The following is an 18,542-nucleotide window of genomic DNA, read 5'->3' as shown; positions in this document are numbered from 1 at the left end:
TTTGTGTGGGGGGGGGGGGGGCCATATTGGGGGTTGAACCCCAGGACGCTTAGCCACTGAGCCATGTGCACATCCCTTTTTATTTTTTATTTTGAGACAGGGTCTCACTAAGTTGTTGAGGCTGGCTTTGAACCCGCGATCCTCCTGCCTCAGCCTTCCGAGCTGCTGGGATTACAGGTGTGCACCACTGTACCCAGCAATATTCCCTCTAGACAAGGCCAGGTTAGAGTTTACTCTGAGATACTGGAATAGGATGGTCTGTGCGGTGGCTTTCAACCTCAGGCATGTGACCAGAATCAGCCAGACAGCTGGTTAGAACACTAGGCACCTGTCACCCCCAGAGGGTCTGATTCAATGCCTCTGAGATGCAGGCTGAGAATTTACCTTTGAAGCAAGTTCCCAGATAGCTCCAGTGCTGCTAGCTTGGGACCACACTTTGAGAACCAAGCAGGGCACTTGAAAGCAGGCATGACAGACAATAAATCCCATGCTGTAAGTGAAAACCTCTCAGCCAGAGGCGGGTGCTGGCACGTGCCTCAGAGAGACTCGGCATGGACACGGGGATGGCAGCTTGTCAGGCTCTGTGGGCTGACTTTAACCCCCCACGACATATTCCCAGAGAAGAATGGGAACCCTGGGTTTGCTCAGAGAGCAGGTGCTGTCAGAACCCAGGTGTTATTTGACAGGAACCTGCCTGTCAAATGGAGGAGTCAGGAACCGGGGTTTCCTGTCAGATGTCAGAAGACTAAAGAATGCATTTAATATGAAATAAAATTCCTAAGGAATGAGAAAGCATTGGGTCATAATGCATTTTATTGGCAGCATTTTCATTGTTTATAAAATAAGAACATCAGGGCTGGGGCTGGGGCTCAGTGGTAGAGCGCTTGCCTAGCGTGAATGAGGCACTGGGTTCCATCCCCAGCACCACATTAAAAAAGAAAAAAATTAAATAAAATAAGAACATCATCTAATCGAACATCTTAGATTCAAAGAAATACCGTGTTTGTGTAAAGAGAAAATGCAGTTAGCACCTTCAGCCTGTATCAGGGAAGTTACTGCTTTGGGCAAGGCTAAAAATCAATAGTGACGTTGGATCTACATGGAATTAAATAAGTATATTCTGTACATAAAACTGCAAAATTTTGAAGATGGTTCCTGGGTGCCTGGGGTTTGGAAAACCGTATGACAGTAGCTCTTAGAATCATCATTAGGGCTTCTCAGCTTGATAATGTCCACCCACTGAGAAAACCACTATTTACTTATTCCTCTTTGAGGCCATATCTTCATGTGACAGATTATAGTCTAATAAAGAAAAAATATATATATTATGACATTGCCTATTTGTGCTCACTCTCTTGTTCTCCCTCCTTTTACCTAAAAACTTCAGCAAGAGTACAGGAATACTGTATGTGGAAAACGTATGCTAAGAAGAATGTTATCAGAATAGTCTTACCCAGAAGTCTTTCCATCAGTACTTCTCTGGTAGTTTGTTAGGATTTTGTGATAAAGCTTACCAGAGTGCCTAGGGCATCTGCTGCATTTAACATGAAACCTTCCTGGTGTAAATTGTAGGAACACTTTTCCTTCACTCGAGGGGTCTGGATCTGTTGATTCAGAGCTCTCTCCCAGTGTCTGATTCACTTACTTTCTCCTTCTGGTTACTGAATGGCTGCCACCGATCCAGGCATCCATCAGAAGCCCTGCAACAAATGTCCTCTAGAGTCTCATCGGCTTGAACTGGGTCCTGGAATCACTCTTAAACATCAAGGGAGACTGGGATGTTCGTTCTCTACAAAGGAAAAGGTCAGCAGAGAGAATGGCTGGTGGATATTTATATTATGAAAATTAGTAACTACCATGTCTTTTAGTTTCAGCTCCAGAATTTGTGTTTGAACATGGCTATCAAACTTATCTGCCCACGGAAAGCAACGAAAACCAAACGGCCACTGTCATCTCTCTCCCCACCAAGTCATCACGCACCAAAAAGCCTTCGGCCCCACCTGCTCAGAAAAGGCTTAACTGTTGCTATCCAGGTATGGCCCCCATATGTTCTGCATGTGTAGCGGATGCGACATTCATTCGGGGTCCAGGGCTCTTGACAGCTGGGTATGGACATGACACATACTGTCTGGCCTGAAAATCAGAGCCTCACAGCATGGACGTCACCACAGGTCCCTTCTCTCTCTGTCACTGGTATTGTGCCCAGGGGCACTAAGGCTTATAGCCACAGGCCTTTCGAAGGGAACTTGTGAGACTATACGATACTATGAATATTTCTTCCTGCACTAATGCTTAAGAAAACATCCAGGAAAAAAAAAATGTTCTTTCTTTACTTTTGCTTAACTTTTTATTTGGGAATAATTTCAGACTTACAGAAAAGTTACAAAAATAGTACAAAAATGTCCCTTTTATACAAAAATGTATACCTTTTATCTAGATTCCCCAGGATGCTAACATCTTCCACATTCATTTTGCCATTCTTTCTAGATCTGTATCTATATATTTTTCCCCAAAGTCTCTTGAGAGTAAATTGTGACCTGATGGTCCCTTGCCCTGAATACCTCTGTGTTTTCTAGAAGTAGGGCCTCCTTATATATAACCACAAGACAATCATCAAAAGCAGGAAACTAATATATATATATATATATATATATATATATATATATATATACACACACACACACACACACACACACACACACACAGAGAGAGAATAATCAAATTTTCTGACCTTACTCAGATTTCACTGTCCCACACATGTCCTCCTTCAAAAGAAAAACACTTCCCCTGCCTGGTCCGGTGTCTAACCCATGACCACACGTTACATTTGGTTCTTATGTGTCTTTAATTTCCTCTAATCAGGAACAGTCAAACTTTTGTCTCTGAGGGGCTTGATATTTTTTGAACAGTACAGGCCTGTCAGTTTGCAAAATGTGCCAGGACTTAGGTTTGTGTGGTGTCTCCTCAGGATTAGACTTAAGGCTCCACGGTTTGGGCAGGGGCCCCGGAAGTGATGCCGTGCCCCTGGTGCATCACCTAAGGGGCGAATGACATCCCTTTGTGCCTTTACTGTGGCTGCTAACTCATGTGGCTTGCAGTAGGAAGTTTCTGCCAGTGTTCTCCACTCGAAAGTAACTGTGTTTTCCTTTGTAATTAATATTTCCTTGTTTGTTTGTTTGTTTGTTTGTTTGTTTTTAGGTTGCCAATTCAAGACTGCCTATGGTATGAAGGATATGGAGCGGCATTTAAAAATTCACACAGGTAAGTAACACGTCTTTGGCCTCTGTGTCCTAAACCCCTTTTTCTAGAGAGGAGAAAAAGGTGAACGTATAGAAAGAGAAAAATGAGCCGGATGAAGTGGTGCACACCTATAATCCCGGCTGCTTAGGAGGCACAGGCAGGAGATCTCAAGTTCAAGGCCTTGGCAACTTAGCGAAATCCTGTTACAAATTTTTAAAAAGTTTTTTAAAGGGGCTGGTGGTGTAGCTCAGTGATAGAGTGACCCTGGGTTCAATACCTAGGACACAAAAAGAAAGAGAGAAAGCAGGCCAGCAAGCAGGGAAGAGTAAAGTGGCTATTTCTGATCATTTTAATGTTCTTTAATACAGTTTGTCCTTCAGGATCTTCAGGGGAACTTACCAGAATTTGAGAAGGTTCAAGTCCTTTATAAAAATGAGACTTGTTAAAATAGTAGTTTTATAGATGCCACAGGTGTATCTTTTCTTTTTTTCTTTTTGGTACTGGGGATTGAACTCAGGGGCACTCGACCACTGAGCCACATCCCCAGCTCTATTTTGTATTTTATTTAGAGACAGGGTCTCACTGAATTGCTTAGCATTTCACTTTTGCTGAGGCTGGCTTTGAACTCGAGATCCTCCTGTCTCGGCCTCCCAAACCGCTGGAATTACAGGCATGTGCCACTGTGCCTGGCCACACAGGCACATCTTACATATACTTTGGATCACTATAGATGACTCTCAACACTCAGTGCAATGTAAGTCCTATATAAATAGTTGTTTGCTGTATTTTTATTTGTACTTGTTTGTTGTTATGGTTTATTTTTCAAATATTTTGGATTGACAGTTGCTTGAATCCACAGATGCATCACCAGTAGAGACAGAAGCCAACTGTGTGTTATTTTTGTGTTTCCCAGATGTTTTGCATGGAGAAAGAATGGCTTCTAGGCAATTTTAAACGAAGTGTTAGATGTTCATGTTCAAATGATGGTATTATACAGATTCAAAGAGTGTCAGTGTATCTAGGTGAGGGATGCAGTGAATTTGACTTTATTTCCACTAATTGTCCAAAGTCTGCAGTCGAGCCCAGCCTTTGGAAGATGAAGCAGCCAACAGTTATTTTTTATATTCCTTGGCCGGGACGACTGAGGGCCTTATTGCACTGGGGTCACCATCCTATCCCATCTGCCTCACTGTGTCATGTCATTTAGATTTATTCTAATTATCCAGACCTTAATTTCATGTATTGGCAAGCATTTTCATGTGAGAAGCAATAAATCTTTCCATGTGGCCTTCAGAGGGTGAAGCTTCTGTCATCAAGCACAGCATATTTATCCTTGAAAGAGTTAAGGACCGTGATTCCTGGTGGCAACTGGGAGACCATTGTAAAAACAAACGAGAATGACTTAATTTCTGCAGATCTGCAGAGAACGCCCACATGCAGCCAGCCACAACTGTGTTTGTAGGGTGGTTCCTGATTAACTGAACCCCTCCATCATCATCTTTAGCTCCAAGAATTGACTAGACAGCGACCTTGCTAGTTTCCTCAGAGACAAGGGTGTGCTTAATAACCCCTGGGGACTGGTGGACAGCAACAGTCACAGGGCTCTTGCCCATAAAGCTGACCAGAAGCCACCCAGATGCACCAACAAGTATCTGCCACCTGTTGCACACAGACAGAGCAGTAGCCACAGGAACTGCTGAGCAGCTGATATTGCTGAGCAATTACTATTCCTGGATTTTTAAATTTGACTGCTAAGGTTTTTAATAACAAAAATGATAATCTATAAGAAAATTTTAGGTGTATTTTAAAATCCCAAACGTTTTTTTCTAAGATGATAGTGATCAGCTTTGGCTAACAACGTAGTTCAGCACTTGGCTGTGTGGGACTTGGCAAAGTATATATTTGATACATATAGTAAAAAAATTGAAAAAATCCCAACTCTCGGACTCTTCTAATCTTTTGACTCAACTGAACGAAATGGTTTACTATACCATTCTAAAGAATTGGCATGCCTAGCCGGGCGCGGTGACACATGCCTGTAATCTCAGCAGCTCAGGAGGCTGAGACAGGAAGATCACAAATTCAAAGCCAGTGTCAGCAAAAGCAAGGTGCTAAGCAACTCAGTGAGACCGTATCTCTCAATAAAATACGAAATAGGGCTGGGGATGTGGCTCAGTGGCCAAGTGCTCCTGGGTTCAGTCCCTGGTACCCCCCCCCAAAAAAAAAAAAAGATTTGGCATGCTTATGTGAAACTAAAAACATTCATAATTTAAGTAGCACTCTACAACTTGCTTCTTCGTTTGCTACTGGACCTCTTCCTACATCAGCGTGTGAACATCTACTTCATTCTCTTCAGTGGCCACGTAGGGAGTTGATTTCAGTCACTGATGGCACATGTATAAAATACATATTTCTGGGCTGAGGTTGTGGCTCAGAGGTAGAGTGCTCGCCTAGATTGTGTAAGGCAGTGGGTTCAATCCTCAGCACCACATAAAAATAAAATAAAGGTATTGTGTCTGCCTACAACTAAAAAATAAATGTTAAAAAATAAAATAAATATTTCAGGTTCAAAATCATGTTGTGAATATTTAATGAGGTGAAAAAAAGATGACTAAAATTACTTTAGGTACAAGAAAGTAGGCAACTGGGCATCACTGTAGCATGAGGCTAAATAAACAAGATGGTCCTGGGTTCTAGTTCCAATTGTTAAGAGGATTAAATAAAATAATTCAGAGCTACAATGCTGTTCAAAAGTTTAAGCATTTAAATTAACATCAGCCCAGAGAATTTTTTTGTGCCAAAAAAAGCACACATGCACCAACCAACAATAATGATTAACCATCATCATCATCATCAAAAAATACACATCAAAAATGAGCAGTTGTTCACGACTGACATGTGTCAGGTTCAGATTAAGCTGCGGTGACAGAGAAACCCAAACACCAACTCAAGCAGGACAGGGGTTTGTGTGTCTGTCACATAACCACCCACAGATAAGCGGGTAGGGTGGCCTCTCTGTCCCAGAAGGTCATGCAGGAACGAAGTCCTTCTGTCCTTAGCTGCATTCTACCACCATCTATAGGGGCCCTGCCCGCATCTGCCTGCACCTGCTGACTCTGAGGTGTCCCAGTTACAGTCGGTGATAAGGAGGAAAGTGCTTCCTTTCACAAAAGGGACACACGACTTTCCCAACATTGCCTTCACAGAAACTTAGACACAGAGCTGGGAAATCTCCTCTCTGGCTCGCCAGCCATGACCTCTGCTAAACCTTGGGGGTTTCAAATTTTAGGGTTTGTCTAGTGTGAAAAGAGAAAAGAGAATCAATACAGGGGACCGTCAGCTGTCCCCGGTTCGACACAGCTGGACTTGAATTTCTATTTTGTTTGCCTCCTGTTATTAATTAATTGGGAATTCTCACTCATCATAGGAAGAAGTTTCCAATAAGCAAATAGAAGAAGAAACTGCCCCTCCCCGCCACGGCAGCAATTTGGGCACCCTCTAAGTGGCTTTGGGGTTTTCCAGATTTCCTTAGGGGGTTGCGTAATTCCTCTTTTCTAAGGTGGCAGGAAATAAGCTGTTTCTTCTTTAATCTTCTTTCCTGCTGCCCTTGGCGTGTGTGTGAAGGAGACAAACCCCACAAGTGTGAAACGTGTGGCAAGTGCTTCAGCCGGAAGGACAAGCTGAAGACGCACACTCGGTGCCACACGGGTGTGAAGCCCTACAAGTGCAAGACGTGTGACTACGCGGCAGCCGACAGCAGCAGCCTCAACAAGCACCTGCGCATCCACTCGGACGAGCGGCCCTTCAAATGCCAGATCTGCCCCTACGCCAGCCGCAACTCGAGCCAGCTCACCGTCCACCTGCGCTCCCACACCGGTAAGTCCCGCCGCCACCACGCTGCGCCTCGCCTCCCTGGCTGGCAGCGTTGGGCACTACAGAGCCTTTGGTCACAGAGGAGAGGGGAGGTGTCCGATCACTTCCACTGTTGCAATTTTGCTTTTCTTCTGCCTAGAAGGGCCTTTCACAGTTAAATCAGGGAAATCGTCAAGTTTGCAACCTTACAAATATTTTTCTATAACATGACGTATTTGCAAGTAAAATATAATAATGAGGAGGTATGCTAAATGAAATAGAAATATAAGCAATGGATATCTATAAACTTCTGGTTTATGGCCAGACATTTTGATAATGTTTAAATTTTCCTCTGAATAGTTCAGCACAAGGCAGCTGGATCAGCAAGCACACAGGGGTGGGGTGTAGCTCAGTGCAATGTGAGAGGCCCTGGGTTCCATCCCCAGCACTGCAAACACTCGCGCACACATACACACACACACACACACACACACACACACACAAACACCAGCACAGAAAAGTCAACAGTAGATGACTCAACAAATTATTTTTCTTTCAGGGTGTGTATAAGCTAGCTGTTGATATACAATGATGCTGCATAACACCACCCGATCTCAGTGGCTTCATATAGTAAATACTCATTACTCAGGTACTTCAGGTCAGCAGGGGGCTGCCGTGGATGTTGGCTCAGCTTAAACATGTATATAGAGAAGGCTGTGTCCACAGACCTTGGCTGGGATCTGCTGGCTGCAAGCTACTGGCTGTCCTCTGGCCTTGGCTGGAGTGACCTGACTCTGCTCCATGCATCTCTGATCCTCCTCCTGGGACAGTGGCTGACCTAGGCTTGTCCTCACAGTGATGGTAGAGGGACTAGCAAGCAATCCTTGCTGGGTGAGGCCTTTTCAGGCCTCTGATTACACAAGTCTACTTACGTCACATTGGCTACAGGAAGCAAGCTACATGGTTGGTTCTGGTGTCTGATGAGCTCACCCACAGTGAAAGGTCACCATAAGGTCACATGGCAAAGGTCAGGGATGTGAGGAGGGTGAGGACTTGGGACCCTTGTGCAAACACATTCCACTTCATCCCCATCATCATTCACATCTCTCTCACAGGTAAAATGCATCCATACCCACCCCCAAAGACCCCACAAGTCTCATCCTGTCTTAGGGTCAGACTTGAAGGCCAGGGTTGTGTGGTCTCCAGCAGGTCAGGATATGGCTCCACTTCATCTGGAAAGAGCCAGAATAAAGAGACTCCAGGTCCAGTACCACACACCCAGCATTCAGGGGTCAGACAGCCAGGACAGCCACAGTCATCCTGCTGTTTGGGAGAGGGTAAATGGAGACCCCCCATCCATTGGTCCAGAGCACTTCTGAAACCCTCTGGGCAGAGGCTCCCAGGTTCCCCCATTCAGGAGACAGGACAAGTTTCAAGATTAGGCCTTGGGTTAGCTGCCTGGTTCTTCCCTCTGCCTACTGAATCATCCTTCCCACTTTGATAAGGGTTGGAAAACATCCTCCGAGGAGCTTCTCAGCCCGCTTCCTGCCCACCAGAATTGGGGGGGGGTCTTTTTTGCATATTATGCTGGCCTAGGCTGGTGACGGTTTTGCTGGTAGAGCCATCTTAAAAACATGGTGGATTTCCTGTGTGCTTGTATGCCCGAAGCCACACACCTCTTCTGGAGTCTTGCCTCTTCACGTGCCTCAGAGACTTCCTTCTTTAATGTTCCCAGGTGCCGGAAAGCCTTCCGTCCATCTAAGGGAACCACTTGGAGAATTTAACAGAATCCTACATCCAGACCCTTCGTTTCCCATTTGTCTTTTCTCTAAGATCAGTTCCCCAAACAGGATCTTCATCTTACTTTGAAAATCTGGTTGGAGATGAAAAACCATATCCAGCAAATCTTTAACTTATTCTATATTTCCTCTAAATTCTGCTTTAGACAGTGCTCAGCTCTTTTTCAAGCTTTTCCTCCTCACAGTACCTAATCATAGGCAGCTTCTGAAACACTCTATTCTGTCTAGAATTTCTCTCTCTCAGAAAGCTCAAACTCATGTGCCTTCTGCCTTCTAAGTTATCTCAGGTGGCAGTTTCACCAAATATTTGTCATGAAATGCTTGCCATTTAATGGGAATTGTCATCTTTCCAGCCTCCACCTGCAAATCAGTCCCCAAACCAGTGCTACATGTTTTGGTCCTCTGCTTTGGCAGTACCTCATTTCTAGATACTAAGATCTACATCGTGTTTGTCACAATGACGCAACATAATAATAAAAAAAAAAAGAAACAAAGAAAAAACCTCCACCAAACCTATGTAGATACAACAATATGCCTTTTCTGTTGACATCTTTGGGATCAGCTGGGGACCACCAGGTAACTACTGGGCTCACAAGTCTGAGAATCTGCTGGCCATCGGCTGGTTGGCCACGACCCTTGGTTGGGGTAATTCATCTCTGTACTACTTGTCTGTTGTCGTCTTGGGATGAGAGGGCTAGGCCAGGACTGACCACCTCGTGGTAAAGACTGAGATACAAGCAAGCAAGCCCCATAAGGCCATGTCAAGCCACTCCTTCTATCAAGTGTACTTAGGATACCATTGGCCGAATCCAGTGACATGGTTGAGCCCACTACTGTGGGTGATGGCAAGCCACCCTGCCCCCAGTGGGAAAGTGCACAGAATCACATACACAGCAGAGGCCATGGCCACAGGGGTGGGGGCTGGGGGGGGAGACTTAGGGACACTTGTGTAAGCTATTAAGCAAGCTATGACATTAGCATAACTGATGCCCAACTGATTCTTCAGTATTCTCCCTCAGACTAAGCTAGAGAAACTCAAGGATTTGTTTATGAAAGTGATTCCCTGCAACCTATAAAGATGAATTTACCACTCAGAGCAGTATGTTTTCTAAAAATTTAGGTGTATGCCATTTCTGCATTGTCTCCATGGAATGTTAATTTTTCTATTGTATAAATTGGTGACACTCATAAAATTGTAAATTAATAGGATTCTATTTTTACCTTTGAGTCAATTCAGTATACTAAATCATCAGTCATTTCAGTACCAACTTAAACTCAAGAAAGATTTTTAAGCTTGAACGTATCAGTGCCTTCTTCATTCAGCAACATTCCTTAAGCCCACGGGATGCCAGAGCCCGAGGGGATTCCGGTAGTAGGTAGGAACAGTCAGTGGCTTTGAAGAACAGTTCAGTGGGCCTGTCTGATCAGTACACTTCATTTAAGAAATAAGTTTGTTCTTCTAGAACAAGATACAATAACAGAAGAGTTTAGACCCTTTGCTTTTCAGGTCAGAAAGTGCTATTACACTCTGCAACTTAGCTCTGAGATTTGCTCATCTGGTTTTTCTGGGTTTCGGTTCTTTTGATTGTTCAAGAAATGAAATGACTGTCACAGTAATATGAGCAGGGAGGTATCTAGAAAACCCTTGTAGAACATCCTGAGCAGGCGTTATCGCTCATGATTCTTTGTAGGAACCCATGAATAGAATTTAGGAAGTAGGCCCTTGAACTTGAATGTGAAAAACTTACTACTTCATTTTCGGAACATTTACTGGAAATAACTGTGTCCTTCAGTTATGAAAACAGGCAACCAGTCTGGTAACACAGCACATGAACTTGTTGCCAGCAAAAATCACAGATGCTTTCATCACACTCGTGCATCTAGATGGAAATATCTTTAGCACACTTTTCTATTTAGAAGTTACTGTTGTTACAAGACCCGCCGCTAGATCTTGTTATTTAATACACTGATAAAGCGTACACATTGCCACATCACAGAATTTTTTCTTTTGTCTTTTAACATTTTCAGTAACTATTTCAGTCTAGTTGGCCTCTTTTGTCTTCTTGTTGTTTTTTAGTCTATTTTGTGCATGTAAAACATATTGTTAGAGGGGTTGTAAAGGCTTCACTAACCTGCCAAAAGGGGGTGATGACATAAAAAAAGTTAAGAACAACACTCTAAGGCAGAAAAAAGGAAATTTTTTCAGAAAGGGTAAATACCTTAGGCTTTGAAGGCCTCACGGGCTCTGTCACAGCTGTTTCCCTCTGCCATGAGACTGTGAAAACAACTGTGGGATAACAAATGGCTGTTTCCAATAAAACTTTATTTACAAAAACAGGCTGTGGGCAGCATTTGGCCCACCGGCTGTGGCTGGTCATTTTTGTTCTAAGGTCAGTATGCATGATCTTGCTGGTATTTGGTCATGCAGTATATTGTGAAGACTTAGGCTTCCCAATTTTCAAGAAGCATGTTAAATTGCTCCCTGTCACCTCTAATTGAATTCATCAAGCAGCTCATGGTTATGTTGTAGGTTTTATACCAAAAAAAAAAAAAAAACTGGAACATAATCCCAATCTTTTGAGTATATGGCCTTAGAAAGCAAACATTCATTAAATAAACAATTACTTATTTGGCTCCAGAATCAGTCTGGGTCGGAATCCAAGCCCTGCCACAGACCACTGGGTGACCATGAACAAATTATGTAGTCTCTCTGGGTCTCAGCCCTTCTGTACAATAGTATTAGGACTGATATTAATAATACTGTCCAAAAGAATAAAATAAAATATAATAAATACTAGCCCTCATGCCATGGGATGTTGCCATTGAAAGGAGACCACCTCGGTGGAGAGCTCAGCACAGTGTCCCCAAAAGCAATGGAAGACTGTTAGCTGCTGCTATTTCCTTTGGTTAAGCAATATTGAAATGAAGGGTCACCAATTTGCTTGAATTATCAGTGCCTTAGATAATTTGGACTTGGCATTCATTGAGTAAATAAATTTTACAAATCGTGTCCATCCAGATGTTTGCAATTTCACTTTCCCTGCTCATCTTTCAGCAAATATGATTTTTTTTTTTTTTTTGAAAAATCAAGCAGCTGGATTCTGTAACTTCACAAGTAAAGAACGCAGCTGGCCATGTGGGATAAATAAACTTTGTGCAATAAACTTGTCTCTATTAATAAAAATCTGCATGAAATATAAGCTGGTGTTTCTGTCACTGTAAAAAGAGTCCTCGGATGAATGCAGCGTGGAGCTAACCCATTTGGAAATGTGTTGTTGACTCAATTACAACATGTAACTCAATCAAAATCGACGGATTATACAAAGTTATGCAACTGTGAGCCATTAACTAGCAAAGTGGGGGCATTAACTGTATGAAGATAGTTTGATTGTGTTAAATATAAACGAGTATGTTTGCAGAACTTTTTTGGGACTATTATATAGCTCTTTTCCAACTCCCATTTTTCTTCTGGGCTTCCTAAGGGCGGTAGTGTGCAAAAGCACGTGGTGGTGGTTCAGGTGTTGGGGAAGAAGAGAAGTCCTTCCCTCCTCCCTCCTCCCAGGGCCTGCTGGGAGCTGCAGTTAGAAGGTCGCCTCCCGCTCGCCTTGGTATAAGCAGTTTTCTGGTGTGTGCTGCGGGGGGATCCTCTGTGGTTGTTGCTGCCTGTTCTTATGGAAACTCACCTTGTGTTGACAGGGGACGCCCCCTTCCAGTGCTGGCTCTGTAGCGCCAAGTTCAAAATCAGCTCGGACTTGAAAAGGCACATGCGCGTGCACTCGGGGGAGAAGCCTTTCAAGTGCGAGTTCTGCAATGTCCGCTGCACCATGAAGGGGAACCTCAAGTCGCACATCCGCATCAAACACAGCGGGAATAACTTCAAGTGTCCACACTGCGACTTCCTGGGTGACAGCAAAGCCACCCTCCGGAAGCACAGCCGCGTGCACCAATCGGAGCACCCGGAGAAGTGCTCAGAGTGCAGCTACTCGTGCTCCAGCAAGGCGGCCCTGCGCGTCCACGAGCGCATCCACTGCACCGAGCGCCCCTTCAAGTGCAGCTACTGCAGCTTCGACACCAAGCAGCCCAGCAACTTGAGCAAGCACATGAAGAAGTTCCACGGGGACATGGTCAAGACCGAGGCCTTGGAAAGGAAGGAAACCGGCAGGCAGAGCAGCCGGCAGGTGGCCAAGCTGGACGCCAAGAAGACTTTTCACTGTGACATATGCGACGCCTCATTCATGCGGGAGGATTCGCTCCGGAGCCACAAGAGGCAGCACAGTGAGTACAACGAAAATAAGAACTCCGATGTGACCGTGCTCCAGTTTCAGATCGACCCCAGCAAGCAGCCCGCCACGCCCCTCACGGTCGGCCACCTGCAGGTGCCCCTCCAGCCCAGCCAGGTGCCCCAGTTCAGCGAGGGAAGGGTCAAAATCATCGTGGGGCATCAGGTGCCCCAGACAAACACCATCGTCCAGGCCGCTGCGGCCGCAGTCAACATCGTCCCACCTGCCCTGGTGGCCCAGAGCCCAGAGGAGCTCCCGGGGAACAGCCGGCTGCAGATCCTGCGCCAGGTCAGTCTGATCGCCCCTCCTCAGACCTCGGGATGTCCGAGCGAGGCAGGCGCCATGAGCCAGCCGACTGTCCTGCTGACCACCCATGACCAGACCGACGGGGCCACGCTGCACCAGACTCTCATCCCCACGGCAGCCGCCGGGCCCCAGGAAGCGTCCGGCAACCAGACGTTCATCGCCAGCTCGGGTATCACGTGCACTGACTTTGAAGGCCTTAATGCTTTGATTCAGGAGGGGACAGCTGAAGTGACAGTGGTGAGCGATGGGGGGCAGAGCATCGCGGTGGCCACCACGGCTCCACCTATATTCTCCTCTTCACAGCAAGAACTGCCCAAGCAGACGTACTCCATCATCCAAGGGGCGGCGCACCCCGCTCTGCTGTGTCCCGCCGATTCCATACCAGATTAGTACTGAGAAAAGGGGGACAAGAAACGAGGAGTAGTGTTCTGTAAAAGGTTTGCTCTTGATGTTTTTAAGGATTGCCGTGACCGCCCCCTGTAATAAATCGTATTTTGTACTTACTGTAATTTTTTAACACTGTAACTACTTTGAGACCACCTCTGAATCACCGCGTTCTATGGTAGAATCTTAAATGTTACCAAGATGATTCCAATTAGGAGTTGGGATTAAATGGGTTAAGTAGTGAATACATTTGTTTGTTTCCAATTTGATTTTTCAACTGTAATAAAGGTTCTTTTCCATCTCATTCAATTTGTGTAGTAGATGGTACTTCCTAGCCTCTCTTAAGCCCCATTCTGAAATACCTCCCAGAATTTGGGGTATTACCGTATTACATAGATACAGATCTATTGGCTTGGAGAACCATTTTCTACATAATGTGACATGAATACTTGAAAAAAAAAAATGTTTAATGATAATGAACAAACAGTTCCCTAATAAATTGATACCTGGTTAAAAGATCCCAAATGTTAATGCTTCTTGAGATATGGTTTGGGTCTGAGGGAGTGTAAATCATTGTATAATTAAACGGAACAGAAAGTAACAGAGGCTTTTAGTTCTCTCATGAATATTGCACAAACACTTTACCACCTTCACACTTATATGGAAAAAGTGCAGTACCTAAAGTGACCCCCCCCCCTTTTTTTTTTTTTTTAAACTTCAGACTGAAGATCCTGACATTTCTATTTAAACACAAATATGATGCAAGTTTCTACTAAAATTTGAGAGGACTTTTCTAGGACTTTTTTGGTTGTTGATATCTGTGCAGATCCAGGATCCAGATGAATGGTTTTGGAAAAGCACCTAGCACAGGTTATATTGAGAGGGAAATTCAAATTGTATTCTGTTTTGAATTGAAATGCTATTTGATCGGTAGGTGGCGCCAGAGAGAAACTGGAATTACTCCTATTTATACCTATAAATATCCTCCAGGGGTTTAATATCTCTGATTTTCCATGTAGACAAGGATTGATAAAGAGGGGTGGTCACTATTCTGAAAGAAGCATGATTAGATTGTTATGAGCATACTTAGATGCATTTTTGCCTAAGTTGTCACTTTTACTTTTTCATAATATATGAACTTATATATATGCAGCTCGGTGGCAGGGTCCATGCATGGGGAGGCCCTGGGTTCTATCCCTAGGAATAGGAAAAAAAAATTTTGTTATGTAGATCATCTCACCTTCATATGAAGATGTTATTTGTGCTTTGGGTAAAAACAAGCTAGGGAAATAAAAAACGATGATGTTAGAAATCTTGAGGGTTTGCCTATTAGACATGCAGATCCAGTACCAAAAGAAAGAGCCAAAGAGTTAGAGCTGGATTTTGTCTCCCTTCTTTCTTGGATTCTTAGTATTTGGATATAGTTCTGAAGCCTTATTGCATAGCTTTGCCAGACTTTCTCTATTTTCATGTCAGTATTGGTAGTAGTGAATTATTAACTGGTTTTGGTTTGAAACAGGAATTCCTGCAGTGCACAATGCTAGAAATTTTTAGTAATTTTATCATATTGGAATTACAGTGCCTCCCGATCTACAGTTTTTCTTTCTTGCTTTCAGTTACCTATAGTCAAACTGTAGTGAGAAAATATTAAATGGAAAATTCCAGAAATAAGTTCATAAGTTTTAAATGCCTTTAATATAGTATGTTGTTGTAATTGTTCTTTTTGTTGGTTATTGTTAATCTCTTCCTGTGCCTAATTTATAAATTAAACTTTGTTGTAGGTTTATGTGTATAGAAAAGAACATAGTGTATATAGGGTTTGCAACCATCGGCAATTCAGGCATTCAAGAAATGTCTTGGAATATGGACCCAGAGAGTGGGGGACACTACTGTATTACTTGAAGCTCTTTAGAAAATTACTCAGCCACCTTTTAACTATGAAACCTCCATTACAAAACTGTTTTCTACATTGTTCTTCTATCCCCAAGAGTGTCCCTTTTTTCATCTTTTAAAAGAGTTTTTTCCTGATTGTAAATATGATGTGTATTCAAGATAGGACACATCACAAATGGAATAGTATGGGGAAAATGAAGCTACTGATAACCTTCCAGGCCACGTGTAAACATCGTCACCAGCTTGGTGGACATCTTCCAGTCTTGTTTCTCTATGCTTCCACATGTATGTTTCCTAATCCAGTGATGAAGCCAGGCTTGAGTTTACTCTTTTCTTCTTGCATTCTGTATTTCTTTCCATATTCTTATATCTTCACCTGGCAGCCACCACATGTACAAACAGACACACAGGCATACCTATACATACGCAGCATACTCTGATATTATAAATGACAACAGTAAAATTTGTTCCCTGCAATAAACTGTACACAAAATTGTACAAAAACCAAGCTAACAACCCCAAACCTAACCCTCCCAACCCAAGGTTGACGTTCTCTGTGTTCATGTGTGCATGCATGGACTCAGATGAAGGTAACATAGAAAAGGGTTTTCCTATTTCTAGAGTAATTGGATCATGCAATGCATACTTCTCTGCAGCCTGCCTTGATTATTCCATTTATTGACAGTCCTGTGGGTCAACACAGCTAACCCTAGTTCATTTGGTTTTTGGCTTCTTTTAGCCAAGGGTAGTAGTGTGAATGTCCGGTGCTCTCGCCAGCATCCCCTATGCATGGATATTTCGGTTATTTAGGGATTTTCCATCACAAACTGCCACAGTCAACATCCTACATAATTCTTCAGATTCAGTGCCTTTTTTTTTTCTTTCTACGAAGACTAGAAAGTGTGTTTAAAACTGTGTTTCAATGAGTTTCTGTGGCTTATATTTGCATAGATCCCAATTGACTTTCAAAATGGTAGTCTCCTACAGAGTGGCCCAGCCACCTGCAGTCCTGCCAGTTAACAGTCTCTTGAAGTGACCTGGTGAGTGAACCAGTTATCTGCTCTTTGTGCTTCCCAGCTGGTGTCTGCATCTGCACGTCCTGTGACATCTCCAGGCCTGCTGACCACCTGGCCTTGGAACTTACACTTGCCCTCCCTCATTTGTCTCAGCTTATTGGGGAATTGGGGATCTAAACCCCACATCTGTGGCACAGTGCTAAGTTTTCTCTCCTTCTATCACTTGTCCTTTGACCTTGCTTGTGGCACTGTGGCCAAATAAAAGTGACTGCTTTTATGTAGTCTGCATTCCATTCTTCATTTGTGGCTCTTAGATTTCTTTAAAGCCCCCCTCCCCCTGAGATGAAGAGGTTCTTTTTCTTTAATATTTTTTTATTTGCTTCTTTGGTTTTAGTCAGCACCCTATGGCAGCCAAAATTCATATTTATATTTTTTGGTATATGGGTTTGGCTATCCACTGTGCCACAACCACAAGTTAAATAAAATAAGATTTTCCTTAGAACTGAAATCCTGATTTTTGCCTTTGGTGTAGATCGAGTTCCCAAATATACTTGAATCTCTATTCTGTCCCATCGATCTTTACATCTTCTCTGGCTTGCCAACATCAAATATTTGATTGTTAGTGTTAAGGAATACCTTAATCCTATAGACTTACAAAGTCTTCCTGTTGCTGTCTAGTCCCAAAATATTCTTAGCGATTCTTAGATATTCTTCCAAATGAAGCCATTTTATCCAATAACTACCCCGACACACAAACACACCAAAAAACAAAACAAAAAATCTTTGGGGGACTTGGATTATGTGTAAAAGGAATGACTTATGAGGCTGCAGTTATATCTCAGTGATAGAGCGCTTGTCTTGCACGGGTGAGGCACTGGGATCAATCCTCAGACCACATATACATATATAAATAAATAAGTAAACAAACAAACAATAAATAGAAGTATCGTGTCCATCTACAACTCTTCTACCCAAAAAACTTTGATTCCTGTTGTAAACATTATGTAATAAAATGATATCTAATTTTCTTCATTCACAGTCTATTACCATATAAGACTTTAGTTTCTCTATGATTATTGTAATTATGAATGGAAATATTTTCTATTTCAAAATAGTTGCTGTAAGCATAAAGAAAAGCTATTTTTATATATTTGTCAAACACCATTAGGAAAAGTTCACATTCATCAACATGAAGTAATGGAAACCCCTAATCTCTGATAAATATGATTTATGATGATTATAAAATAGTCATCTCATTTCAAATTGTGTTTTCTCTTTCTGCCCCATGTATTTACTGTTTATTTTGTTTCCTTGTCCCATTGCCTTGGGACTGTTGATATAGTTGATATCCCTGTTGTGTTCTTAATTTTAACATGATTGGCATTAACATTTCCCAATTTGATGGGCGGGGGTGGTGGCTCAGTGGTAGAGCACTTGCCCAGCATGTGCAAAGCACTGGGTTTGGTTCTCAGCACCACATATAAAGAAATGAAATAAAGGTCCATTGACAACTAAAAAAAAAAAAATTTCCTGGGCTGGGGATGTGGCTCAAGCGGTAGCACGCTCACCTGGCATGCGTGGGGCCCGGGTTCGATCCTCAGCACCACATACAAACAAAGATGTTGTGTCCGCCGAAATCTAAAAAGTAAATCTTAAAAAATTCTCTCTCTCTCCCTCCCTCCCCCCCCTCTTTAAAAAAAATTTCCCAATTTGATATAATGTATATTCCTACGAGTAATGGTTTTTTATAGTTCTCAAGTCATTTTCTTCAA

General features: G+C 43.1%; 1 protein-coding gene across 3 annotated transcripts in view; it reads left to right on the top strand.

The window, feature by feature from the left end:
- The window catches only part of Zfp64 (ZFP64 zinc finger protein), a 70,976-nt gene that overhangs the window by 14,618 nt on the left and 37,816 nt on the right, over window positions 1-18,542 (top strand). For 2 of the 3 annotated variants that reach the window (XM_015479676.2, XM_048810847.1), the window contains exons 3-6: window positions 1,869-2,033; window positions 3,199-3,261; window positions 6,865-7,116; window positions 12,588-14,380. In XM_015479676.2, coding sequence (XP_015335162.1) covers window positions 1,869-2,033; window positions 3,199-3,261; window positions 6,865-7,116; window positions 12,588-13,867 — 1,760 coding nt within the window. In that variant the 3' untranslated portion in view covers window positions 13,868-14,380. Of the gene's footprint in view, window positions 1-1,868; window positions 2,034-3,198; window positions 3,262-6,864; window positions 7,117-12,587; window positions 14,381-18,542 lie in introns of those variants that run through there. The other variant, XM_015479686.2, reaches the window with a different exon arrangement.

This window comes from Marmota marmota, unplaced genomic scaffold (assembly GCF_001458135.2).
Source record: "Marmota marmota marmota unplaced genomic scaffold, marMar, whole genome shotgun sequence".
Lineage (NCBI taxonomy): Eukaryota > Metazoa > Chordata > Mammalia > Rodentia > Sciuridae > Marmota > Marmota marmota.
This window is presented reverse-complemented; position numbering and strand designations above follow the sequence as displayed.